The sequence below is a fragment of the Papio anubis genome, chromosome 4, assembly GCF_008728515.1.
Source record: "Papio anubis isolate 15944 chromosome 4, Panubis1.0, whole genome shotgun sequence".
Lineage (NCBI taxonomy): Eukaryota > Metazoa > Chordata > Mammalia > Primates > Cercopithecidae > Papio > Papio anubis.
In genome coordinates, this window is record NC_044979.1 from 45,931,858 (window position 1) to 45,959,438 (window position 27,581).

Consider the following 27,581-nt stretch of genomic DNA (forward strand, 5'->3'; position numbering starts at 1 on the left):
TAGTATTCCACGGTGTATATGTGCCACATTTTCTTAATCCAGTCTGTCACTGATGGACATTTGGGTTGATTCCAAGTCTTTGCTATTGTGAATAGTGCCGCAATAAACATACGTGTGCATGTGTCTTTATAGCAGCATGATTTATAATCCTTTGGGTATATCCCCAGTAAGGGGATGGCTGTGTCATATGGTATTTCTAGTTCTAGATCCTTGAGGAATCGCCATACTGTTTTCCACAGTGGTTGAACTAGTTTACAATCCCACCAACAGTGTAAAAGTGTTCCTATTTCTCCACACCCTCTCCAGCACCTGTTGTTTCCTGACTTTGTAATGATTGCCATTCTAACTGGTGTGAGATGGTATCTCATTGTGGTTTTGATTTGCATTTCTCTGATGGCCAGTGATGATGAGCATTTTTTCATGTGTCTGTTGGCTGTATGAATGTCCTCTTTTGAGAAATGTCTGTTCATATCCTTTGCCCACTTTTTGATGGGGTTGTTTTTTTCTTGTAAATTTGTTTGAGTTCTTTGTAGGTTGTGGCTATTAGCCCTTTGTCTGATGAGTAGATTGCAAAAATTTTCTCGCATTCTGTAGGTTGCCTGTTCACTCTGATGGGAGTTTCTTTTGGTGTGCAGAAGCTCTTTAGTTTAATGAGATCCCATTTGTCAATTTTGGCTTTTGTTGCCATTGCTTTTGGTGTTTTACACATGAAGTCCTTGCCCATGCCTATGTCCTGAATGGTATTGTCTAGGTTTTCTTCCAGGGTTTTTATGGTTTTAGGTCTAATATTTAAGTCTCTAATCCATCTTGAATTAATTTTTGTATAAGGTGTAAGGAAGGGATCCAGTTTCAGCTTTCTACTTATGGCTAGCCAGTTTTCCCAGCACCATTTATTAAATAGGGAATCTTTTCCCCATTGCTTATTTTTGTCAGGTTTGTCAAAGATCAGATGGTTGTAGATGTGTGGTATTATTTCTGAGGGCTTTGTTCTGTTCCATTGGTCTATATCTCTGTTTTGGTACCAGTACCATGCTGTTTTGGTTACTGTAGCCTTGTAGTATAGTTTGAAGTCAGGTAGCGTGATGCCTCTAGCTTTGTTCTTTTGGCTTAGGACTGTCTTGGCAATGAGGGCTCTTTTTTGGTTCCATATGAATTTTAAAGTAGTTTTTTCCAATTCTGTGAAGTAAGTCATTGTAGCTTAATGAGGATGGCATTGAATCTATAAATTACCTTGGGTAGTATGGCCATTTTCACGATATTGATTCTTCCTATCCATGAGCATGGAATGTTCTTCCATTTGTTTGTGTCCTCTTTTATTTCATTGAGCAGTGGTTTGTAGTTCTCCTTGGAGAGGTCCTTTACATCCCTTGTAAGTTGTATTCCTAGGTATTTCATTCTCTTTGAAGCAATTGTGAATGGGAGTTCACTCATGATTTGGCTCTGTTTGTCTCCTTGTGATTTTTGCACATTGATTTTGTATCCTGAGACTTTGCTGAAGTTTCTTATCAGCTTAAGGAGATTTTGGGCTGAGACAATGGGGTTTTCTAAATATACAATCATGTCATCTGCAAACGGACAATTTGCCTTCCTCTTTTCCTAATTGAATACCCTTTCTTTCTTTCTCTTGCCTGATTGCTCTGGCCAGAACTTCCAACACTATGTTGGATAGGAGTGGTGAGACCGGGAGTTTTTAACATGAAGGGATGTTGGACTTTATCAGAAGCCTTTTCTGCATGTATTGAGATGATCATGTGGTTTTTGTCTTTAGTTCTGTTTATGTGCTGAGTCACATTTATTGATTTGCATATGTTGAACCAACCTGACTTCCCCGGGATAAAGCCTGCCTGACTGTGGTGGATTGGCTTTTCAGTGTGCTGCTGGATTTGGTTTTCAAGTATTTTGTTGAGGATTTTTGCATCAGTGTTCATCAAGGATATTTATTTTTTTGTTTTCTTAGCCAGGTTTGGTATCAGAATGATGCTGGCTTCGTGGAATGAGTTGGGGAAGAGTCCCTCCTCCTCAGTTTTTTGAAATAGTTTCAGTAGGAATGGTACCAGCTCTTTGTAGTATTCTACAGCTGTAGAAGTCTGTGAATCCATCTGCTCCTGGGCATTTTTTGGTTGGTAGGCTACTTATTACTGTACAGCTCATTATTGGTCTGTTCAGGGAATCAGTTTCTTCCTGGTTCAGTCTTGGGAGGGGATATGTGTTCAGGAATTTATCTGTCTCTTACAGGTTTTCTAGTTTCACTCCAATTAAAATTTAGCAATTCTTTCTTTTATGAATGTAGGCAGCAAAACTAGTATCTATGACTTTATTAGAGAAATTACAGATGTTTGTATCATATTGTAGTTATATATCAGAATACTTATTCTCATCACTACTTTGAAATTGTGGTAGTCAGTCATTGCATTGCTGAATCCTCATTATTTAATGTGTTACTTTAACACATTATATGTAACACTTGTTACTATATCGTAGCTTTGTTTTTCTTGTAATATTATAACTATTTCTGAATAACTAATTTTGTGATTTGATTTATTCATGCATTTCTGAAAGCATTTTGAAAAGGGATCTGTCTTCAGACTGCTTAAAGGGGTTGAGGGTCCAAAAATTATTTTAAAACCCTTGGCTTAGACAAAGAAGGTGCACATGGTTGCATGATACAATCTTTGAAGAGTCAAATTTATTCTTTAATTAGATGATTTAAATATTTGCTGAATTTAAGTTATAATTGTTTGGCAAAGGAGTTTTATTTGTTTGAAAACATTTAAGCAACTGAACATGCATTTTCAGGTAGTTACTCATGTTATAACAAGCACTTCTCTGTAGTTTTAGTTTTTTAATAATTTAATGAGGGACTGATTCTCAAGTTAGGTTCTCCTGCTATGTGCATTGCATATATTAATATGGAAGTAAAGTGTATCAGTTAAGATCACTTAAGATTGGCCCTCTAGCCTTTTTTTTGATGAAGAAAGTACAGTCTTTTAATAGATTATTCAAAGTCTGTTGTCTTTAGCATACTTAATGTATTCACGTAATACAGTACTTTCACATCAATGAACAGTAACAAAACACTACTACTGTTTATTTACATACACTTTCATAACTATTGGCTATGTTGTCACAAACTGATTTTATGCTGACTACTTAGACTAAGATAATTTTATCTGTTTACATATTCTACTTTAAAAGTTAAACTGGAATATGATTATCTAGATATTCTAACCAATCTCCCAAACTGAAAACTTTTTTTAAATGATGGATAAATCTTCTTAGGTAAGAACTGATAAGGCCAAAATCCAAATAATGGCAAGAAGCCAGAAAAGTAAGCAAAGCATAAAGCTTCTGTTGAGCTGAGAGCATTGGTCCAAACTGGCAAACCTGAGCTTTGGTTTTTACACTCCTCTGATAGAGTTGAATCTCCAAACAGCTGCTTTCTCAATTTGGTGAACCAGAAGTAAATCTGTTCCTTCATCCAAAGCAGACAGAGCCCGAACAGGTTGAAACCATAGTATATCCCAAGCACAAATTCATAGTTCAAAAAACCTTGTATTTATTTAGTTGAAAGTGGCCCTAAACTGGTGGTGCTCCAGGTAGCTTGATACAGCAAAGACATTTCTACTCAAAGAATTTTCATAAATAATTTTTCAAGAAATGTAAATTGCTTATAGTAAAAATCATTACTAAGCATGTATGAGAACACGGTATGACCTAAAGTCAGCAGAGGCAGCAAGAACAGACATAAAGGCTTTGTATATTAGAGTTATGAATTACAATTTATAAAACAAGCTATTTTATGGTTCTGGGTCTTAGGTTTAAGTCTTTAATCCATCTTAATTTTTGTATAAGGTATAAGGAAGGTGTCCAGTTTCAGTTTTTTGCATATGGCTAGCCAGTTTTCCCAACACCATGTATTAAATAGGAAATCCTTTCCCCACTGCTTGTTTTTGTCAGGTTTGTCAAAGATCAGATGGTTGTAGATGTGTTATTTCTGAGGCCTCTGTTCTGTTCCATTGGTCTGTATATCTATTTTGGTACCAGTACCATGCTGCTTTGGTTACTGTAGCCTTGTAGTGTAGTTTGAAGTCAGGTAGCGTGATGCCTCCAGCTTTGTTCTTTTTTCTTAGGATTGTCTTGGCTATACGGGCTCTTTTTTGGTTCCGTATGAAATTTAAAGTAGTTTTTTCTAATTCTGTGAAGGAAGTCAATGGTAGCTTGATGGGGATAGCATTGAATCTATAAATTTGGACAGTATGGCCATTTTCATGATACTGATTCTTCCTATCCATGAGGATAGAATGTTTTTCCATTTGTTTGTGTCCTCTCTTATTTCCTTGAGGAGTGGTTTGTAGTTCTCCTTAAAGAGGTCCTTCACATCCCTTGTAAATTGTATTCCTAGGTATTTTATTTTCTTTGTAGCAATTGTGAATAGGAGTTCACTTATGATTTGGCTCTCTGTCTCTTATTGGTATGAAAGAATGCTTGTGATGTTTGCACATTGATTTTGTATCCTGAGACTTTGCTGAAGTTGCTTATCAGCTTAAGGAGATTTTGGGCTGAGACGATGGGTTTTTTTCTAAATATACAGCCATGTCATCTGCAAACAGGGACAATTTGACTTCCTCTTTTCCTAGTTGCATACCCTTTATTTCTTTCTCTTGCCTGATTGCCCTGGCCAGAACTTCCAATACTGTGTTGAATAGGAGTCGTGAGAGGGGGCATCCTTGTCTTGTGCCAGTTTTCAAAGGGAATGCTTCCAGTTTTTGCCCATTCAGTATGATACTGGCTGTGGGTTTGTCATAAATCGCTCTTATGATTTTGAGATATGTTCCATCAATACCTAGTTTATTGAGAGTTTTTAGCATGAAGGGGTGTTGAATTTTATCGAAGGCCTTTTCTGCATCTGTTGAAATAATCATGTGGTTTTTGTCATTGGTTCTGTTTTTTTTTTGTTGTTTTTTGTTTGTTTGTTTGTTTTTTTTTGAGACGGAGTCTCGCTCTGTCACCCAGGCTGGAGTGCAGTGGCCGGATCTCAGCTCACTGCTTTGGTTCTGTTAATGTGATGGATTACATTTATTGATTTGTGTATTTTGAGCCAGCCTTGCATCCCAGGGATGAAGCTATTTTAGAGAAAAGAATTGCTTGAAAATTTCTATGGGGAATAGAAACTTTTAAGACTAGCCATTTGGAAAGCCAAAATTATTTAACATAAACTCAGTATATGGAATGAATTGAAGGGGAATTATCAAACTAGGAAACATTATCATCCAGATAACATTATTATCTTGTCTTGCCTCACACAGACAAGAAAATGTAAAATACAAAAAATAAAATGGTTAAAGACAGAAGATAAAAATGAAGTATAACTTACATCTTTATTGGAGTTGCAGAAGGAGAGGAGGGAATAGGAAAGCCAAACCTCACTTAAAAGAAATTCTAAAGCTACCTTTCAGGCAGAAAAAAAAGTGATCCCAAAGGGAAAGTCTAAGGTGAAAAACAGGATGAAGAACAAAAAAATAAAGTAAATATGTTGCTAAATCTAAACAGATATACACCAGTAATAATAATAGAATTAAAATACACAAAATGTCTAATTTGTATGGTTAACAGAATTTTAAGTGTTCTCAAGGTTTTGTATGGTCTGGGTGTGAAGACAAAGGCAATGTAAAATTTTCAAGTTAGCAAAATCAAAAATATGGAATTGCTGAGATTTAAAAAGGAAAAATCTAAAACCAGTTCTCAACTTTAGCTATACAATACATTCACTTAGGGAGCTTTTGAAAATCATAATGCCCAGACTCCATTGTACCCCAATTAAATCAGAATCTCTGGGTGTTAAAACTTCCAGTGTGATTCCAAAGAAAGTATAGAATGTGAGAAAAGAAACATAGAATAAGTAAAGCAGATAGAAAGTACAAAAGTAATATAATATAGATCAAAATATTCCAATTAAAACATAGATTGTCAGACTCTGCATATAAAAATCCAATTTATGCTCTTATGAGAGATACCCAAAACATGAGGCTTTAGAGTATCAGTGCTAGAGATAAGAGACATTTTTCATGATAAAAGGTGTGATTTAGTAGGAAAATATAACGTTTTTAAAACTTGTACCTAATAGTATTGCATGCATATATGAAACAAATATTGAATAAATAATGAAATTTATTAACACTTTATATATATAATGAAAATTGACAGACAAATCTACAGTTGTTTTGGGGAGATTTTTTATGGTGGTTTGATCCAGGATTCATCAAAGATTACATATAGCATCTAGTTAAATATCTCTTGGACTGCATTAATACAGAAAACTCCCTATGATTAATGTTTCTGGTAAGCATGCTACATAGGTGATACTGGGCTCTCAGGGGCAAATGTCAATTTGTCCCATTTTCAGTGATGTTTGATCTTTTGACTAAGGTGATGTCTACTAGATTCCTCCGTTGTAAAAGTACCTTTAATCTGTAATTTGTGGAGTGAATTATACATGAACACCAAGTGAAGTTTCCGTTTTCACCAGTGGCTTTAGCATCCGTTAATGGTCTTGCCTAAATCAAGTTGTTTTTATTACAGTGGTTGCGAAATGGTGATTAATTTCTATCGTGCTTAAATATATTGGTTGGCATTCTTTTGTAAAAACATCTTTCCCTTCTCCCCCTTTCTTATTTGTTTAAGTACCTGTAGACTCAGATTTTAAATCATTGTGTTAAAGTTCATTCTTATGATGGTGAAATCATCCCAAATTAGGCCAATGGAAATGCCTTTAAAGTAGTTTCTTTTGCCTTTTCCTAGTGTTTGAGCAGTGCTTTACTTTTTTGTACAATAAGATCATTCAGGCTTACCATATACTTTCTCTGCTTCAACCCTGGCATAAGCTATTCCTCTAAGTAGTACAGGTTCCTTTTAGTGAGAGAATGGTATTTAGAAACCAAATTCTGAGTATTAGATATTCTCTTCATTACTGTGGTGTCACTGCTTGGACATCCTTTCTTATGAAACCTCTAATTCTAATCCATCACTGCAGGGTTTTTTCCATCCGTTCCCTCATTCTGAATTTGTATCTCCCAGCAACTTTAGTTTATTTGCCATTACAAAATAATTTCAAAATGACTATATCAGCACCACCACAACAACAAACATAAAAATTTTTCATGATAAAACTTCAGGGTATTTTTGCAGCCCCCCTTTTTTTTTTGTCCTTAGAATATATTACCCATCAAGATTATTATCTTCAGAATAGTATGTTCAAGTGGTATTGAATTACTAGTTTTCCTTCTGGGTTATTTGACATTTAACTAGATTCATTAGTTTATCTTCTTATTCCATTGTATTTTTCTCTAGTCTACTGATTTTATTTTTTGAATATGTAAAACATTAACAACTTTCAAAAGTCAAAACTACAATGAAAGGTATAGTCAGACATCCCATCTCATCCTTAAAGCATCTACTTTGTTCCAAATATTCTGAGGTTTTATTAGTTTCTGGTTTATCCTTTCTAGGTTTCTTTTTGCAAAAATAAACATATATATGAAAATAACAAAATACCTTTAAATCAATTTGCAGAGATTATTCTGGTTTTTTTTTCCTTAATGGTGGAAGATTGAGGAAACATTTTAAGACTATCAAATATTTGAACAACATGGTTAGCAAACTTGTCCACTTATAAACATAAATGTAAAATCCTGAAAATACATATACACAGTCAGTTCTCATTTGTAAATTCCCTGTGAATTACCTAACTTACTAAAACTTACTTACTTGTAACACTACAATCAATATTTGTGATAAAAAATTTGGCTCATTCTACACACAAACTTCCCAGCTGAGGTCCAACAAGGTGAGCTATGCCTTGTTTCTGCTCTCTTACACAAATACCCTTTTCACAGCCTATTTGGTGTTACATTTTTTGTTTGTGCTTTTTGTTGATGACTTTGCTTTTAAAACAACCCCCACATACGGTGTTGAAGTCTAGTGTTCCTAAGCACAAGAATGCTGTATAGTGCCTTACAAAGAAAATACATGTGTTATGTAAGCTTCCTTCAGGCATGAGTTATAGTGCTGTTGGCCCGAGTTCAATGTTAATGCATCAACAATATGTATTAAATATAGTGCTTTTAAACAGAAACACATAAATTCAAGGTCTGTGTTGATGAAAATGTTGTGACCAGAGACCTAATCCTGTAGTTTCCGTAAGAGCCATTGTTCAGCATTTAGTAATTCAACATTCATGGTCACTTTATAGAACCAAATGACTACAAGTAGTCAGAATTGACTATATATACACACAGACATATAAAACAAATCCTTCAGATTATGAAAAGAATTATATATAGAAACCAAATTAAGGCCTTCCAAAGAATGCAAGATTGATTTGACACTGTACAATTAATGAATTTTTTTCTACCACATAGTCATAGCTGCACAAATATATAGAATGCATTTGATAAAATTCCACATGGATTTGTGTCAAAAAAAGAAAAACCACCCTAGCTAAGCATAAAAATGACTTCAAGAAGTCCTGGCCGGAGCAATCAGGCAAGAGAAATAAAAGGAACAGATACGAGCAGAGTCCAACTATCTCTGTTTGCAGATGACATGATTCTATATCTAGAAAACCCCCTAGTCTCTGCTAAAAGCTCCTAGATCTGATGATCAACTTCAGCAAAGTTTCAGTATACAAAATAAATGTACAAAAATCAGTAGCATTCACATACATCAACAACATTCAAGTTGAGAGCCAAATCAAGAATGCAATCCCATCCACAATTGCCACAAAAAGAATAAAATACCTAGGAATACAGCTAATCAGGGAGGTGAAAAATCTCTGCAACAAGAATTGCAAAACAATACTCAAATCAGAGATTACACAAACAAATGGAAAACATTTCATGCTCATGGATAGGAAGAATCATTATTGTTGAAATGGCCATACTGTCAAAGCAATTTACAGATCCAATGCTATTTTCATCAAAATACCAATGAACATTCTTCACATAATTAAAAAAAAACTATTTTAAAATTCATGTAGAACCAGAAAAGAGCCCAGATCACCAAGGCAATTCTAAGCAAAAATAACAAAGCTGGAGGCATCACATGTTACCCAACTTCAAATGATACTACAAGGCTACAGTAAGCAAAACAGCATGGTACTGGTACCAAAACACACACAGACCAATGGACAGAATAGAGAACCCAGAAATAAAACCTACAACCATCTGATCTTTGATAAAGTTGACAAAAACAATGGGGAAAGGACTCGCTATTCAATAAATGGTGCTGGGGTAACTAACCATATACAGAAGATTGAAACTGGACCTCTTTCTTATACCATACACAAAAATAAACTCAAGATCAGTTAAAAATACTTAAATATACAACTAGAAAAACTTTGGAAGATAACCTAGGAAATACCATTCTGGACATAAAACCTGGGAAAGATTATGACAAAGATGCTAAAAGTAATTGCAACAAAAACATTGACAAGTGGGACCTACTTAAACTAAAGAGCTTCTGCACAGCAACAGAAACTATCAACAGAATAAACAGACAATCTACAGAACGGGAGAAAATATAACTATGCATCTGACAAAGGTCCAATATCCAGCGTCTATAAAGAATTTAAACAAATTTACAGGCAAAAAACAACCCCATTAAAAAGTGGGCAAAGGACATGAACAGACACTTCTCAAAAAAAGATAAATGTGTCCAACAAGCATATGAAAAAATGCTCAACATCACTAAACGTTAGAGAAATGCAAATCAAAACCACAATGAGACACCATCTCACAGGCATCAGAAGGGCCATTACTAAAAAGTCAGAAAATAACAGCTGCTGGCAAGGTTGCTGAGAAAGGGCAATGCTAATACACTGCTGGTGGGAATATAAATGAGTTCAGCCATTGTGGAAAGCAGTGTAGCAATTCCTCAAAGAACTTAAAATTACCACTAGACTCAACAATCCCATTATTGGGTATATACCCAAGGAACTATAAATCATTCTACAATAAAGACACATGCACACACATGTTCATCACAGCGCAGTTCACAATAGCAAAGACATAGAATCAACCTAAGTGCCCCACAACAGTAGACTGGATAAAGAAAACGTGGTACATGTACACCATAGAATACCATGCAGCCATAAAAAAAGAATGGAATCATGTCCTTTGTAGCAACATGGATGGAGCTGGAGGTCATTATCCTAAGCAAACTAATTCAGGAACAGAAAACCACATACCTCACATTCTTACTTATTACTGGGAGCTAAGTGATGAGAACACGTGGACCCAAAGAGGGAAACAACATTTCCTGGGGATTACACTGGGGATTACTTAAGGGTGGAGACAGAGAAGGGAAGAGGATTAAAAAACCTACCTATTGGGAACTCTCTTTATACCTGGGTGACAAAATAATCAGTACACCAAACTCCTTGTACACCAAACTCCTGAGACACGTAGTTTACCTATGTAACCTGTACATGTACCCCTGGACCTAAAATAAAAGTTTATAAAAAAGGAACTTCAACTTTATCAAGGGTAGTATATAAAACCTATACCAGTTATTATATTTAATGGTGAAACATTGGAATGTTCCTTCTGATCTAGGATTAATAGCGTCCATCCACTTGCCCACTTCTATCTACCAACATATTGGAAGTCCTGGGCAGAGTGGTAAGGGGGAAAAAAATGGATGGGTAGGTGAGTGAAACACAAATGTCATTTTTCACAGTTTAGGAACTTACGTACCTAGAGTACACAAAATAATATACAGATAAGCAATCGAGATAAATTTAGTAAAGCTGCTGGATCTAAAAAAGATATGCATAGTAGCCATCCCTCCTTCACAGAGAATACATGCCAGCACCCCCCATGGAGGCCTAAAACCACAGCTATTACTGAATCTATATACATACTATGTTTTTATATATACATACCCATGATAAAGTTTAATTTATAAGTTAGGCACAATAAGAATAACAATAAAATAGAACAATTATAACAAAATACTATAAAAATTATGTGAGTATGGTATCTCAAAGTATCTTACTGTATTTCACTTACCCTTATGATGTGAGATGATAAAATGCCTATACAATGAGATGAAGTTAGGTGAATGACATAGGCATTGTGACATAGCATTAGGCTACTGTTGACCTTCTGACCATATATCAGGAGGAGGAGGATCATCTGCTTTCAGTAATCCTAAATCATGAAGCCATGCCTATGTCCATTGTTAGATATCAGGATCATAAGATATCCTGTTAATGGCTAATGTAAAAAGTGTGGATACTTTGGACAAATGGATGTGATTCATGTCCTGGGTCTGATGGTGTGAGATTTTACCATGCTACTCAGAATGTCACGCAATTTAAATCTTATGAATTGGCTTATTTCTGGAATTTTCTGTTGAACATTTTCAGACCATGGTTAACTATGGGTAACTGAAACCACAAAAGGTGAAACAGCAGATAAGGGGGAACTATTGTATCCAAGTCAATTGCATCTGTGTAACCAACAATAAAAAAATGAAATTTAAAAAAAAAAAAAAAAACAGTAAAGTGTTCCATGGGAAAAGAGATAATAAAAGCATCAAAAACTAGGAAATACCAAGGAATATAACTCCAACAAAAGATGTGAGGAAACTTTTTAGAGAAAATGATCAAAACTATTGACAGTTTTTTTAGGTAAATGGATAACTATTCATGTTCATGGATTTGAAGATTGAATATTGTAAAGATGTTAATTCTCCTTAAATGATCTTTAGACTTAATGCCATACTAATAAAAGTCTTAAGTATATACTATACAGCAGTAAAAGTGAATTATAGAAGCACAAACAACTCAAAAACATAACATCAAATGAAAGCAGCAAATCACAAAACGTAGTTTAAACTAAACTGTAGACATAGGTACTTAAGTCTCTAGTACTCAGTCATAGGTACTTAACACTATAAAAGGAAATCAAGGGAATAAATAAGGATAAGTGACTAAAATAAGGATAGTGACTACCTAAAATAAGGATAGTGACTACCATTTTGGAAGGGTGTGGGGATGTCATCAGGGAGGATCATGTTTCCGGGGTGTAGGCATTGTGTCTTGACCTGAGTGGTAATTACGTGGTCACTCACTGAGTGACTATTCTTTAAACTGTGTATACTTTATGCAAATAAAAAAATAAGGAGCTAAGCCAAATAATTTGAAATAGACTAAGTATATTACTGAGAATTGATCAGTTATTAAGCTCATCCATGATATGATTAAGTTATTGGTGATTGTTCCATAATGTTGAAGTAACTTGAATGGTTTAAGTTACTCCATTGAGATAGAAAATTCAATTTATAAGAAGTATATATTTTTTAAGACTCTCAGAAATGTTTTGCTACTCAGTTTACTAGAATTTATACTACAGAATTTAGCATATAGCAAATTCTACTTTTACTATACTTGGGAAAACCATTAGTGGAAGAAATACAAATTTTTTATATAACATGGTAATAGAGAGCAATGATACCTACCACTTTTTAAGCACTTACCATGTACTAGGCATAGGGTCAAGTATGAAATGTATTATCTTATTAATTCTGGAAAAAAGTCTAAGGGTGAGTACCACTATTATCCCCGTATTACATGTTAAGGGTCAGAGTCAGGTTATGATCTTAGCCTTTCTGATTCGAGAACTCCTTAACCATAGCCCAATAAGGATTAGAATGAGTATCTAGTAGTGTGTATAGTATTACATATTGTTACAGATTCTCATTTGGTTTTTACTCTCACTCTTTCATGAGGGTAGAGTTTTCCAAGAGACTACATAGCATGTGATATTGCAACAGCCTGAATGCAAAAGTAGATATTACAATTCATTCATTTTCAATTAAGCCAGACATTAGAGACTTGAAAAAATATATTTTTTTAAAATGGGGGTTGGGGGGGGGCCAGGCACAGTGGCTCATGCCTCTAATCCCAGTACTTTGGGAGACTGAGGCTGGAGGATCACTTGAGCTCAGGAGTTCAAGACCAGCCTGGGCAGCATAGCAAGACCTTGTCTCCATTTTTAAAAAATTAAATAAGTAAATATATATAAAACAAGGCTGTACATTTTTACTGTCCTTTTTAAGTCTAATAAATGAATATATTTTAAGACTTGTTCATCTTAACTTCAAATATGATCATTATTAATAGATATAACTCACAGAAATGAAAGTTCATTGGGGGCCTCAGTAATTTTTAAATGTGTAAAAGGGTCCTGAGACCAACAAGTTAAAAAGCTGATAATCTATGTGATTTATTAAATTCTCATGTTTGATTTTGTTCTCATAAAATATGTGTTTTTAGGTTGCTACAAGCCTCAGGAAAAATCAGATTACTTGATGTTGGCAGCTGCTTTAACCCATTTCTGAAGTTTGAAGAATTTCTAACTGTTGGCATAGACATTGTACCTGCTGTAGAGGTATGCATAGTTTTGTTTCAGAGTTCAATATTTTACGTGTATATTTACAAAAGAAAAGCACTGTCTTTGCATCCCTAAAATAGCAAACATATTTCATGTGTACCCATTAAGAAGAAATTTCTATTCTAAACTAAATACATTTTGTGAAAAATTGAGCATTTAAGCAAATTTTGTCTTTATTTTCTTTATCATCTAAATAGCCATAATCTAGAACTATGTTAGAGTAAAAGCTTAGCAATTAAGAAACTTCACCTGGGCATGGTGGATCATGCCTGTAATCCCAACACTTTAGGAGGTCAAGATGGGCGGATTACCTGAGGTCAGGAGTTTGAGACCAGCCTGGCCAACGTGGCAAAACCTAAAAAATAAAAAAATTAACTGGGCATGGTGGCAGGCACCTGTAATCACAGCTACTCAGGAGGCGGAGGCAGGAGAATCGCTTGAACCTGGGAGGCAGAGGTGGCAGTGAGCCTAGATCGCGTCACTGCACTCCAACCTGGGCGACACAGTGAGACTCCATCTAACAATAAAAAGAAACTTCAGTAGATTACAGAATTCCACATAGCTGTAGTGTTTGGGTTTTGCATTTTGTTGTATTTGGTTTATTATTTTCTTTTAATGCATCTCTTTCTGAAATATATAGTGTTGTAGAGCCATTATGGAATGGTAGAAAGAGGCAAGGGCTTTTGCATCAGCCAGAACTTTATTAAATCCAGCTTGTTTGTACTTGAGTCAATGAAACTACTTAACACTTCGCCTGGTAAATTGTAGGAACTCAGTAAATGATAGATTCTATCCTTTCTTTTGAGAATATTTCCTATGGGTCAGTTATTATGACACTATCATTTCAATTCAGTGAAGCAGGATCACCTCCTTATCAGCTTGAACTTTTTTTTAAGACGGAGTTTCCACTCTTGCCCAGGCTTGAGTGCAGTGGCATGATCACTCACTGCAACCTATGCCTCCCAGGTTCCAGAAATTCTCCTGCCTCAGCCTCTGAAATAGCTGAATTACAGGCATGCACCACCATACCCAGCTAACTTTGTATTTTTAGTAGAGACTGGGTTTCACCATGTTGGTCAGGCTGGTCTCGAACTCCTGAGCTCAGGTGATCCACCTGCCTCAACCTCCCAAAGTGCTGGGATTGCAGGCATGAACTACTACACCCAGCCAGCTTGAACTTTCTTTTACCTTAATCATGTGATGCCAAGAGTTTGTGTTAAAGGCATTTCTTAAAGATAGATGACTCTAAAGTAGGCACATTATATCAGAAAAAGATCTTTTTCCAGCATAACATTAATTCATTATGTTTACCATTTTACTCTTGATAGAACTGCAGACACAAAAAATTTTTTAAAATGCATTTAAATATTTATAAAATGCATTTTAATGTTATTTTTAAAGTATGGATTAGAATATTAATATATCAGTTATTAGGGATTTTTTCCCTCTACTGCTGTATTCCCAGTACCTAGAAGAGTGCCTAGTATATTTAATACTTTTTAAAATAAAAGAATAGAATATTTCCAACCTAGGTTTGAACCTCTCCATCACCTTTTTCTAGTCTCTGATCCTCAGTTTTCTCACCTGTATAATGGGGTTAGTAGTGGACCACATTTCATAGGATGTTGTAATGTTTTCTTGGGGAAAAAAAAAGTATTTAAAGCACCAAGCATAGTACCTCTTATGTAGTGCCTGCTAAATAAATGTTTGTTGTTACTACTGGTAAGTTCCTGCATGAAGATTTAACTTTAATTATGTATCAGTTTGATGAGCATGATTAAATCGGTATAACACTGAGGAACAAGCAAGTCCTAAAACCATTCCTGTTAGTTCTACTTTCGTCTTCTCTATGCTAAAATCACTGTTCTTAGCTTACCACTGCAGAGAATTTCTGTGCCATCAGGAACTAGTTTTAAAGCCCAAGTGGCTTCATGCATGAATTCTCTTCCCTTCCTTCCTCAAGACATACATGATTCAGGGACTGCTGAGACATCATGACCATTTGATCTGATCCTTAAGCTTAATATTAAATCTATCTATGGATAGGGTTATAAACACTGAATTGTATAGTCACCAGGGAAGACAAAAGAACTGCTATAAATAACTTAAGTGTAGAATCAGAGTTTCACAGTTCAGAATCCTATAATTTTAAAACAGAGTAAAGGGACTTACTCTTCCAGCCAAGATGGGATAACATAGACCAGCTTTATCCTCTTCCACTTGAAGCAACAAAAATGTGGACAAAATATTTGAAATAATTTGACACTGCACATCAGGTAATGAAGGACAGTGATCTCTGAGAGATGGAAAACAAATGAGACAAGCGCTACAGTTACTCTAGGATATTGCCTTGAGAGAGTTTCCAGGATGTAGCACAGAGAGAAACCCTAGCAGAGTTCAGGTGATTCCGTGACTTGTGAAGATAGAGTTGTGAGTCCTCAGAGACCGAGGCAGCTCGTGTTTCTAGAATGGTCTACTGAAAATAAGAAAGCCATAGAAGGAAAACTCCAGAGGCCTGCAAAAGGTCCCCCTTTGAATACTCAGCTGAGTACAGATCAGCACACATGTATATGAGAAGACTACATGAGACTGTACTGTCCGAAAGGATTAGAGGTTACAGTGGCCAGCACTCACACAGGGAAGTACTAATATGGTACCTGTTCCCATCAGCCATACTGGAACATTCAAGATTCACAGACATTTAATAGAGTACACAGAGAAGGGTCTTACCTCAGTAATGGAGAATAATTTGCCTTAGACTAAACACTAGTGCTCTAGTCCCACGTAACAAATCTTAAAAGCAAGACCCAAAAAGTTCAGGTTGTCTCCAGGTATCTTAACTACATCCCAGAACACAGTTCAGAAATATTTATAGCAATCCATAGTTATGTAGAACCCACCAAGGTAAAATTCACCATGTCTAGCATCCAAAAAAAATTATAGCCATGAAGAGCAGCAAGAAAATAGGACCCACAGTGAGGAGATAAATCAGCCAACAACGACCAACCCTAAACTGACACAGAAACAAGGACATTAAAATAGAGATAATACCCGTTTGGGAAAATTCCTTAAGCTAAACATTTACACAGTTTATATTCTTCCGTTATACATGTTATGCTTCAATACAGTGTTATTATTTTAAAAATATCAAAACTGTATAAAAAGCTAAGAAGAAACTGTTCTAGAGACAGTACTACAATGTGTGATGTGAAAATGCATACCGGATAGGATTAATGCATATTAGATGTTGCAGAAGGAAAGGTAAATTGAAGATAATAACACCTATCCAAAATGAAACACAATTTTTAAAATAGAAGAGCATCAGTGATACAAATCTAAGCAGCTAAATATAAACATAATTGGAATCCCCCAAAAGGCGGGGTTAAAAAAATAATGGCCAAAAACTTTCCAATTTGATGAAAGCTTTAAACTCACAAATTCAGAGAAGCCCAACAAACTCCAAACAAAAGAAACATGAAGAAAAATTACACCAAGGAACATCAAATCAAACTTCTAAAACTAGTGATAAAGTCTTAAAAGCTCCCAGAAATTGTAAAGACACCTTAAAGTACTGAAATAAAGTCACCTAGAATTTTATACCCAGCCAAAATATCTTTCAAAAATGAAGATGAAATTGATTTTCTTCAGATATCTAAAAACTGAAATTATTCAATATTAGCAGGCTTATATTACAAGAAATGTTAAGTTGGAAGTGCTTTAGCCAGGTAGAAATATGGCTCTACACAAAGGAATGAAGAACACTAGAAGTGGTAACTATACAGCTAAAAAGATTTTCTCTTCTTGTTTAAACTCTTTAAAGATAAATAAAAATAGATATTTGTGTGTATATACTAGCAGCAACCAATCAGAAATATTTTAATTAAAAACAGTACCATATACTCTAGCATCAAAAATATGAAATATTTTATATGTAAACATATATAAAATATGTAGCTCATAAATCTGACAAAAGTAGAAAAATCCAAATGCTGCAAACCACAAATTAGGAGAAAGTAAAATGACCTAGGCTGGGTGCAGTGGCTCACACCTGTAACCCCAGCATTTTGGGAGGCCTAGGTAAGTGGATTGCTGGTATCCAAAAGGTCGAGACCATCCTGGGCAATGTGAAAAAAACCTGTCTCTACAAAAAAAAAAAAAAAGAAAAATTAGCCAGATGTGGTGGCACTTGCCTGTAGTCTCAGCTACTTAGGAGCCTGAGGTAGGAAGATTGCTTGAGCCCAGAGGGTGGAGGTTGCAGTGAGCTATGATCACACCACTGCACTCCAGCCTAGGTGACAGAGTGAGACTCTATCTGTATAGAGTCAGTGCAGTCCTCACCAAACTCTTATGGGCTTTTTTATAGAAATTAAAAAACTTACTCTGAAATTTGTGTGGAAATTGAAAGGACCTAGAATTAATACCTCAAAACAACTTTGAAAAAGGACAGTGTTGGAGAGTAACACTACCTGATTTCAAAATTATAAAGCTACAGTATTCAAGACAGTGTGGTATTGATGTTCAAGAATATCAGTGAAATATAATAGATGGTTCACAAATAGGCCCAAACTTAGATACCTGATTTTTGCCCAAGATGGAGAGCATAGTCTTTTGCACAGTGGTGTTGAAGCAAAGGGGTATCCATATACAAAAGAAGAAACTTCAGACCATACCACACTCCATATAAAAAAAAATGAACTTGGCCAGGCACGGTGGATCATGCCTGTAATCCCAGCACTTTGGGAGGCCAAGGTGGGCGGATCACAAGGTCAGGAGTTCGAGACCAGCCTGGCCAATATGGTGAAACTCCGTCTCCACTAAAAATACAAAAATTAGCCAGGCATGGTAATGTGGGCCTGTAGTCCCAGCTACTCAGGAGTCTGAGGCAGGAGAATCACTTGAACCCAGGAGGTGGAGGTTGCAGTGAGCCAAGATCACACTGCTGCACTCCAGCCTGGGCAACAGAGTGAGACTCCATCTGGAAAAAAAAAAAAAAAACAAAACTCAAAATGTATTATAGACCTAAATGAAAAAAACAAACTATAAAACTACTAAAGGAAAACATTTTGGAAAAAAAAGTTTTTATGACCTTGGGATAGGACAAGACTTCTTAGACCTGACTTCGAAAGCAACATCTGAGAAATAACAAATTGATAAATTAGTCTTCATCAAAATTAAAACTTCAGCTCTTCAAAGGACACTGTTAAAAGAATGAAAAGATAAGCCACATGATACTAAGAAAATATTTTCAAGTCATATATCATAAAGGACTTGCATCAAGAATATATAAAGAACTCTCAAAACCCAGTAAGAAAATACTTAAAATTTAAGGAAACCCAATTATTTTTAAATGGGCAAAATATTTGAACACTTTAACACAGAAGATATCTGGATGGCAGATAAATCTGAGAAAAGATGATAAACATCACTAACTCATTAGGAAAATGTAGATTAAAACTGCAATACCACTACACACCTATAACAATTACTAAAATGAAATAGACTAGCTATACCAAGAGTTAATAAGGATTTGGAGGAACTGGAACTCACATACTCCTGGTGGGAACATGAAACTACATAACCACTTTTGAAATCAGTTGGGAGTTATTTAAAAATTAAACTTACTACACCACCTACTGTATGATCTAGCCACCCAAGATATTTCCCCAAGACAAATTAAAGAATGTTGATTCAAACACATGAATGGGAATACTCACAGCAGCTTGAATTGTAATAACCAAAAACTAGAAACAACCCAGATATCCATAAACAGATGTATATGGATAAACCAACTGTGGTACATCCTTGATACAATGGGATACCATTCTGCAATTTAAAAAGGAATAAACTATTAATACCTGCAAGAAAAATCTCAAAATTATTATTTATATGAAATTCTAGGAAACACAAACTTGAATATAGTGATAGAAATCACATCAATGATTGCCTGCTGGCAGGGGAAGAGAAGGAAGGGACTATAAAGAGGCATAAGGAAAATTATGGGATGTTGGATCTATTCATTAACTTGACAATGCCCGTGGTCTCATGAGTGTACAAATACATCACAACTTGCCAGACTTACGCTTTTGTGTCACTTATACATGAGTAAAGCTGCCTTTAAGAAAAAGGGAAGAAGAAAAGCATCTTTTTTTCTGGTACTAGAACATTACATATCACTTTTCCTAATAAACAGTCCAGATGACTATGTGGCCAGCTTGTATATACACTAACATGAGTGAGGGATTAAGGTATTAGGTCATATCTTCGTTAATAACTATTAGTATATGACAGAGTAATTTTTGTCTAATTTTAAAATTGCTTTCTTCTGGTCCATTTCCATAGTTTTAAGATTTAGCAAATTATATAATGTTGTTTATTCCTTTAGTTGTATTGTTTCCCATGGCCATTTGTCTAACTAAATTTAGTTTGTTCCAAACCAGGGATTAGCTTTTTAATAAAATAAAAGTAATGTTGAGGGTTACTTTTTAAATGCTTAAAGTTAATGGTTTCAAATAACTTCAGTTTTGGAATCATTCTGCTTGTACAAATTTTATAATGCCTCTTTCATTATCCTCTTTAATTTATTTGATTCATCTTTATTTCATGGTATTTCTTGTTTAGAGTTTTTATATTAGCTTGTTTTTGGTAACTGTAAATGTTAAACTGAATGTAAATAGAAATGTCATTCCTGTAAACTCCTACCCAAATTAAAATTCATGTAAGTCCTAACCCAAAATACACACTTAAATTATTTCACATTTTAAATTGTTAGGCAAAAATATATATTTAAATGATGATTAGCAAGTCTTTGGACTTAACTACTTTGCGTTTTTTGTAAAAGTTGTGGTTGAATAAATCTGTTCAAGTTTAAAATTTAAAAGGAAAAATGTATAATCAATGCTGGAATTATTACTATGATATGTGAAATGGTTTGCTGAAAAGTCTATGTATTAAAGTGGAAATAATCTTGAAGTTCTTAATATGCCTTGTTTTCTGTTTCTGCAGAGTGTCTATAAATGTGATTTCCTGAACTTACAGCTTCAGCAACCACTCCAGCTTGCACAGGATGCTATAGATGCTTTTTTGAAGCAGCTGAAAAACCCTATTGATTCTCTTCCTGGAGAACTTTTCCATGTGGTTGTTTTCTCTCTCCTCCTTTCTTATTTTCCATCTCCTTACCAGCGATGGATTTGCTGCAAGAAAGCCCATGAACTGTTAGTGTTAAATGGTTTATTACTTATCATCACACCTGATTCCTCCCATCAGAACCGTCATGCTATGATGATGAAAAGCTGGAAGATTGCTATAGAGTCTCTGGGCTTTAAACGCTTCAAGTACTCAAAATTTTCACATATGCATCTGATGGCATTTAGGAAAATCTCTCTAAAAACCACAAGTGACTTGGTTAGTAGGAACTACCCAGGAATGTTATATATTCCTCAAGATTTCAACAGTATAGAAGATGAGGAATATTCTAATCCTTCCTGCTATGTTCGATCAGATATAGAAGATGAACAACTAGCATATGGTTTCACAGAACTCCCTGATGCTCCATATGACTCAGATTCTGGAGAAAGTCAAGCCAGCTCTATTCCTTTCTATGAGCTAGAGGACCCCATATTACTTTTAAGTTAATATAGAAGCAAAAGGCCCTTTCAGTCCAGGCTCCTAAACTAATTGCTTACACCAATTGGAAATACTAACATGAACTCAGTACTGAAAACCTGGTTTGCATAAAAGAAATGCAGAGGTTTACAGAGTTTGCTATTTTTTTCTACTTCTCAATTTTAAAATTTATTCTTATATAGAAAGCTTAAAGTTTCATGCAGAGTGACTCATGTCATAGCAGAAACTTCTGTTACTTTAGCATTTAGCACTATCATAGAAAGGTACCTTTTTCTCTTTAGTGCTATTGTGAAAACAAGCATAATTTGCTATATGTTTTCCTTTTCAACTTTTCAGTGTTGACTATAAACCATTGAATGGGAAACTTTAAGATGTAGAAAGCTGTAGATTGCACTTTGATGACTCACAAGTTAAATGTGATACAGAAAAATAGATCGGTTAGTTGTTTTGTGATGCACTTATCTTTTTCTTTTTTCTAACTAAAATTGTGATGTTACAGAAAGTCATTTTATGTTCCTTTATATTTCCTGAACTTTTTGTAATTGGTGATAATTCTTTTTCTTTCTTCCTTCTATTAAAAGCTCATTTGACAGCATCAGACATTGGGGGAGAGATTTCCCCCAAAGTATGTATTCTAATTTCATTAGCCCTATCCATTAAACACCATTGCCAAAGTAGTATTTTCATAACTTTGTTGATTTGGGCCTTGGTGTGAAGTATATTTACCTGAGAGTTCACTTTTACTTTTCTTAAACTTAGGTTTCATTTACAAAATGTTTTATTTAAGCAAGGAACAATGTAATACTCAATAATGACCTAAAACACCTTTTTGAAAGGGTTTGCACTTGGAAGAGTTTATGTTCTGTTGAAACCAACTTTGATAGGGTCCTCACCTTTCTGTGAAGGAGGTGCCGCACTACAAGTTTCAAATTATATGGAAAAACTTAAAATTAATCCTCTGTTGGTGATCTCATAAAATGGTTTTGACCTTTTGGTATCTTAATTTCTATCTAAACTCTATCAGAAAATTTTCTTTGAATATATCAATTAGTTGGCTGTGGGAATTTTCCCTTTCCACATTAATAAATGCCTTTCTGTGTTTCTGAATCAGAAGCAAATGATTAGGGAAAAATATATGTCCAAACAAGACAAGATTAGTTTAAACAGTTAAGAACATTTAGTCCACATTGTCTTGTCAGCCAGCAATTGTCACGGAAACTATCATTTTTAAGAGTGCCACTGTGTGGATTTTTTTTTTCAAGTGGTTATTACATTAAAATTACCTCATACTGAGGTTTTTGCACTGAAATATCACAGTTTCAGATTTCATGGTTAATGTTGTGCGTATGTTTGTATGTTTTTAAAGGAAACTTGCATTTTCAATAGTTGATCCTAAATTTCATAAACTGCACTTCTTTACTCTGGTAAAGCTGATGTTTTTGTGCTTATTGTGAATTGCCGTAGTACCTTTGAATGTCAAACTTTATTTAGAAATATAAAACTTATCCTTTATGATATAAATGGTTGAGTGTATGTACCCAGTATTTCAAATTAAATTTCACATTGCTAAATTAATGAAAGTAACAAGATTGTGATTTTTTAAAGTCAGTTGATTAAATGCAATAAATATTGGTTGCTCAAATATGCCACAAGTAACTCAAAATTTTTCATTTACTTTCAATAGCATAAGATTGCTTAATATTTAGGATTGACTGTTGTTTCCAGTTAAGCACTACAGGATTATGCCTTGTAGCTTCCCCAAGAGAAGGGGGAAAAAAGCACTGTGTTGATAATACAGAACTATTTTGAACAATTTTGGTAGTAACTTTTACCATACTGTTTGCTTTTTGACTTGGGTAAATATCTTAAGAGAAAAGAAAACAATACACCAAATGAAAATGCTTTGAAAGTAAATGAAAACAGCACTTTTGAAAGGCTGGTGTAGTATGACCCTGGAGTCAGCCTTTGTGTTATAGCTAAAATGTTGGTGCTATAAATTCTGATTGTTTACAGATGTTGATTCTGCTTATGCTCCAAAGTGTGCATGATGTATTTTACGTAGTACTCTGAGGAAGTCTCTTTATAAAACCTACTACCACTTAGTATAAATTTGTTTGAATTTATATCATTTGTTACTGTAAATTCAGCTTATTCAAATTAGGTTGGCACAGATTTAAACTGATATACATTCCACCAAAGCCAATTCAGTGTATAAGTATTGAAGTATAAGCAGTCATTGCAGCTTGATGCCAGATCATGTATGTAATAACAAGTGGAAGTTAATAGGGCCTTCTAATACTGTATGGGTACTCCTAAGAATTATTTCATTTCGGATATAAAGAAGTTATAAGGCCTCCTGTCACATTCACAGCAGGTTCTCCAAAATAATTTGGTTGTTTCAAAAACAAATGGTAATCATTTGGTTGGATTCTTCAGGATCATGACTAGATCATATGGTTTTACCATAGTTGCCAAGTGGTGGGAGGTAGCATACCTGAAAATGTACGTGTGTGTTTGTTGTATTTTTTCACATTTTGTGAACAAAGCACATTTATTAAAAATTTTAAATTTTCTAGTATTCTTTGTCTGTTACTTGTAAACCGAAAGTTCTGTGGTCCTTGATGTATCTCACTAAGTGATTTTGGCATTGGGAAGCAATTTAGAACTTGAGTGACTTGTACAATTTTCCAACTGGGTTTCATTTTTGTTAAATCCCTTAATGTCATAAATTTATTTACTGAGATCCAGAGAACTCAAGTGGCTTCCCATTGTCATGTTTTGTCATGTTTATGACAGAAGCAGGGCAACAGCATAAATTCTACTTCATTATGTGTCAACCATATCATATTCTTTTTTTTGAAAGTAAACTACATAATAATTTATCAGTTCTTTCAGGGCAGCAGATGTCTTTATCGTAATATGAAAGGTTTTTTGTTGTTGTTGTTTATTAAACAAATGTTTGAATTCTGCCATGTGCTATATTGCTGGGAAAGCAGCAAGGATTGGAGTGATCATTGTCCCCTGCTCTCGTGGAGCTTATGACCTAAGAGTGAAGACAAGCATGCTACGTGTACTTAATATCTGTATCCAAGAATGATTACCTGCTGATCCTATAGTTTTGCCCCTGCTTAAAATCCTTAATTCACAGACGTAGAACAGGAAATAAGAAAAGCTTTAAACACAAAACTAGCAAATTACATATTGTGGATAAGAGATGTATTGTTCATTCCTCTAGAAAAGTATAACCTAAATATAAATTCTGATGTAAAAGCAGAAAAAAAAATGGATTCAAGCTTTTTGTTCCATTTTCCCACACTTTCTGAGCACCATGCAGCAATGCTATTCCTCTGCCAGAGTCCACACACTAGGTCAGCAGAAATGTAAATCAAAGATTTGGTTCCTTCTTGGTTTTGTGAATTGCTTGTTAGATGGTAACAAAGGTAGAAAATATTCTTTGTTACAAAAAAAAACAAAACAAAACCCGTAATACAAACATTTACTACAAGGAATGTTTGTATTATAACTATTCTTCAAAAAAAAACTGAATTGCAATAACCATGATAGTATGATAGTTCATGTTAAAGTCATATCCATGAGCTACTGTGAATGCAAAGCTCCCCAAGTATATTAGTGGTGGCCTATATATATGTATACACACACACACACACACACACACACACTACAAAACCCAACGAACAAGCAGGCTACAATAGCTAACAATTTTAAAGATCTCTAAGTGCATAAAAGGAGAGAGATGCTGGTTTTTCTAAATGTTTTTCTCTGATGAGAGAAATGCAAATTTCAACAATTGGAAAACCTTTTAAATTTACCTTAAACTTTGGTTTGTATGCTTTTTTCTAAATTTGTTTCAGAATCTCAGTAGTTTTCTGGCCAGGTGTGGTGGCTCACGCCTGTAATCCCAGCAGTTTGGGAGGCCGAGGTGGGTGGATTGCTTGAGGTCAAGAGTTCAAGACCAGCCTAGCCAACATGATGAAACTCCATGTCTACTAAAAATATAAAACTTAGCCAGGCATGGCGTGACTGCAATCCCAGCTACTCAAGGAGGCTGAGGCACAAGAATCACTTGAACCTCGAAGGCAGAGGTTGCAGTGAGCTGAGATCACGCCACTGCACTCCAGCCTGGGTGACAGTGAGGCTCGATCTCAAAAGAAAATAACCATCTCAGTAGTTTTTAAATTAGTATGCATCTATTTTTTTATGAGGATCTTGTTACATATGGCACTATTGAGTATAAACTTCTAGTAAATATAAGTTAAGCAGTTCAATTTATTTTGAATTTTATTTTCAACCATAACACCTTTGCTGAGTTATGAGAAAGCTAGTCTGCTTTTTGTGATAGTATAAAATATTTACTGTCAGTGCTTGTTTTTAGTAATCAAAAATGATAGGTAAAACTATTTTGCATGATAAATCTTTTAAGTTTGGGCCCATCAGTAGTATCAAAGATGGTACTTCTATGTTTTTTAAGTTAAAGGAAAACTACAAAAAATTAGAGCATAGTCTTTGACTGCAGAATTGTTTCTTGAATTTGTCATTAATAATTTGAAAGCTGTAAAATCTATTGTTGGATTGGAATGCCTATGTAAACCATAAAAATGGTAAGGAGCATTACCCCCCAAAAAATGAAAAAGTATTTTCTAGATCCAGCCCTGTTTGCAACTCTTTAGGGAGAAAATGCAAGAAAATATACTTGCATCCTTTTACTGCATATATCCAAGTAAATTATTCAGTAGTGTCCTGATGACAGTATTTCTTCTGTAGCTCTTTGAACTGGTGTGGGAAATCAGCTACTGAGAAGAATATGTTTTGTGGTCACAGATACTCTATATGAAGCTATAATAGAATCCATATTTAAGTTGTTTACATTTACATTCATCCCTAGACCTACAAATCCTTTTTGCAGTTAGCTAATCCACTCTAGCTATGCCCGTTGTCTTCTACAAGGAGAAAGAATACGAACAATGACCATGGCCAGTATTAATTTCCTTCTCCCTTAAACTCCTGTTCTATAATGCGTCTCTGGATAAAATAGTTTTTGCATTGACAGGCTAAAACATGAAAGAATAATGAAGTCAGGAAAAAAATGGTGTCCAAATTGCCACAGATACTTCTAATAGAAATCCAAGAAATAACATGTTTCCTAAAGCTAGGCATGGATGAAACATTCCTTGGAAATAAATGGGTGATTACTGGAAAAAGGAAAAATCTTTGAGACTGTCTGCAAGAAGAAAGATGCTTAAGACAGAAAGAGGGCCTAACAGCTTAACTAACTGTATAACGAGCTTTATATTCTCTGGCCCCTCTGAATCATTACCACAGATTAAAGTACTGGAGTACAGTGTGATGGAAGTAGAACAGGGACCTGGGAATTTCAAAGTAAGAAGACATAATTTGATAGGAAAGTGGAATGGTCTGAAGCTTGTAACCAGAAAAGGTGAGGGCAGGTGGGGGAAGGGGAGGACAGAGGGGAAGACCCTGTGGGCCTAGGGAATGGTGCCAATTGGAATGAAGAGATACAGAATGGGAGTCAGGATGTCACAAATCATCCCTTTAGTCTTAGGGTTGGACTAAACTGAACTGCTAATATCAATTCTATAACTGAGAAAGTTCCAACGAATTATTTATAATAAAATGAACAGGCTGGGTGTAGTAGCTCACACCTGTAATCCCAGCACTTTGAGAGGCCAAGGTAGGTAGATTGCTTGAGCCCAGGAGTTCAAGACTGGCCTGGCAATATAGTGAGACCTCATCTGCACACAAAAATTTAAAAAATCAGCCAGGCGCAGTGGCGCACACTTGTAGTCCTCACTACTCGGGACACTGAGGCACAAAGATCACCTGAGCCTGGGAGGCAGAGGTTGCAGTGAGCCAAGATTAGGCCAATGCACTCCAGGCTGGGCAACAGACTTAAGAGCTTGTCTGAGAAAAAAAAAAAAGACCAACATTTTCCTCCCTAAAATTTATCAAACAGAAAGAAGCAACATTTTAACATCACGCTGTAGAAGACAGTACTGTAAGTAAATATAGGTTAATAGTAATACTTCTGTGAGATACTTATGCAATACACAGTCCCACAGAATGTGAAGCATGAAATTCAAAAGAAAGCAAGCACAGGTCTGTGACAAATCACTTTATATAGAGTATTACCTAAGACGTTATGTACTTGGAGTTGTCTTGAGTAATAATGAATTTTCACTGATCTAGTAGGCCTTGTGGTTCCCTTTTTATAACTACGAGGACTATTTGTGGGAATAACTAGCTCAAGTTAGGGGTCATTTGTGGCAATAACATAGTTAACTAGTCTACACTATTCAATCAATATTGATTCACTAATTGAGAATTTCTGTGCCATGGCGCTGGATTAGGTACTATAAGGAGCAGATGTCTGCTCTGCTCTTCAGGGGCTGACAATGGGAACTTAAATACACTAGCATTAATATGAGGCAAAAAATAAAAACAAACATTACAGAAAACATTCTCGCA

At 35.1% G+C, this 27,581-nt stretch overlaps 1 protein-coding gene across 2 annotated transcripts in view; it reads left to right on the top strand.

Annotated features, from left to right (window-relative positions):
* BMT2 (base methyltransferase of 25S rRNA 2 homolog) overlaps positions 1 to 23,655 on the top strand; it is a 111,487-nt gene extending 87,832 nt beyond the window's left edge. For both annotated transcript variants that reach the window (XM_003896496.2, XM_021936195.2), the window contains 2 exons: positions 13,337 to 13,451; positions 20,457 to 23,655. In XM_003896496.2, the coding sequence (XP_003896545.1) occupies positions 13,337 to 13,451; positions 20,457 to 21,086 (745 nt within the window). In that variant the 3' untranslated portion in view covers positions 21,087 to 23,655. The remainder of the gene's footprint in view (positions 1 to 13,336; positions 13,452 to 20,456) is intronic.
* The last annotated feature ends 3,926 nt before the right edge of the window (positions 23,656 to 27,581 follow it).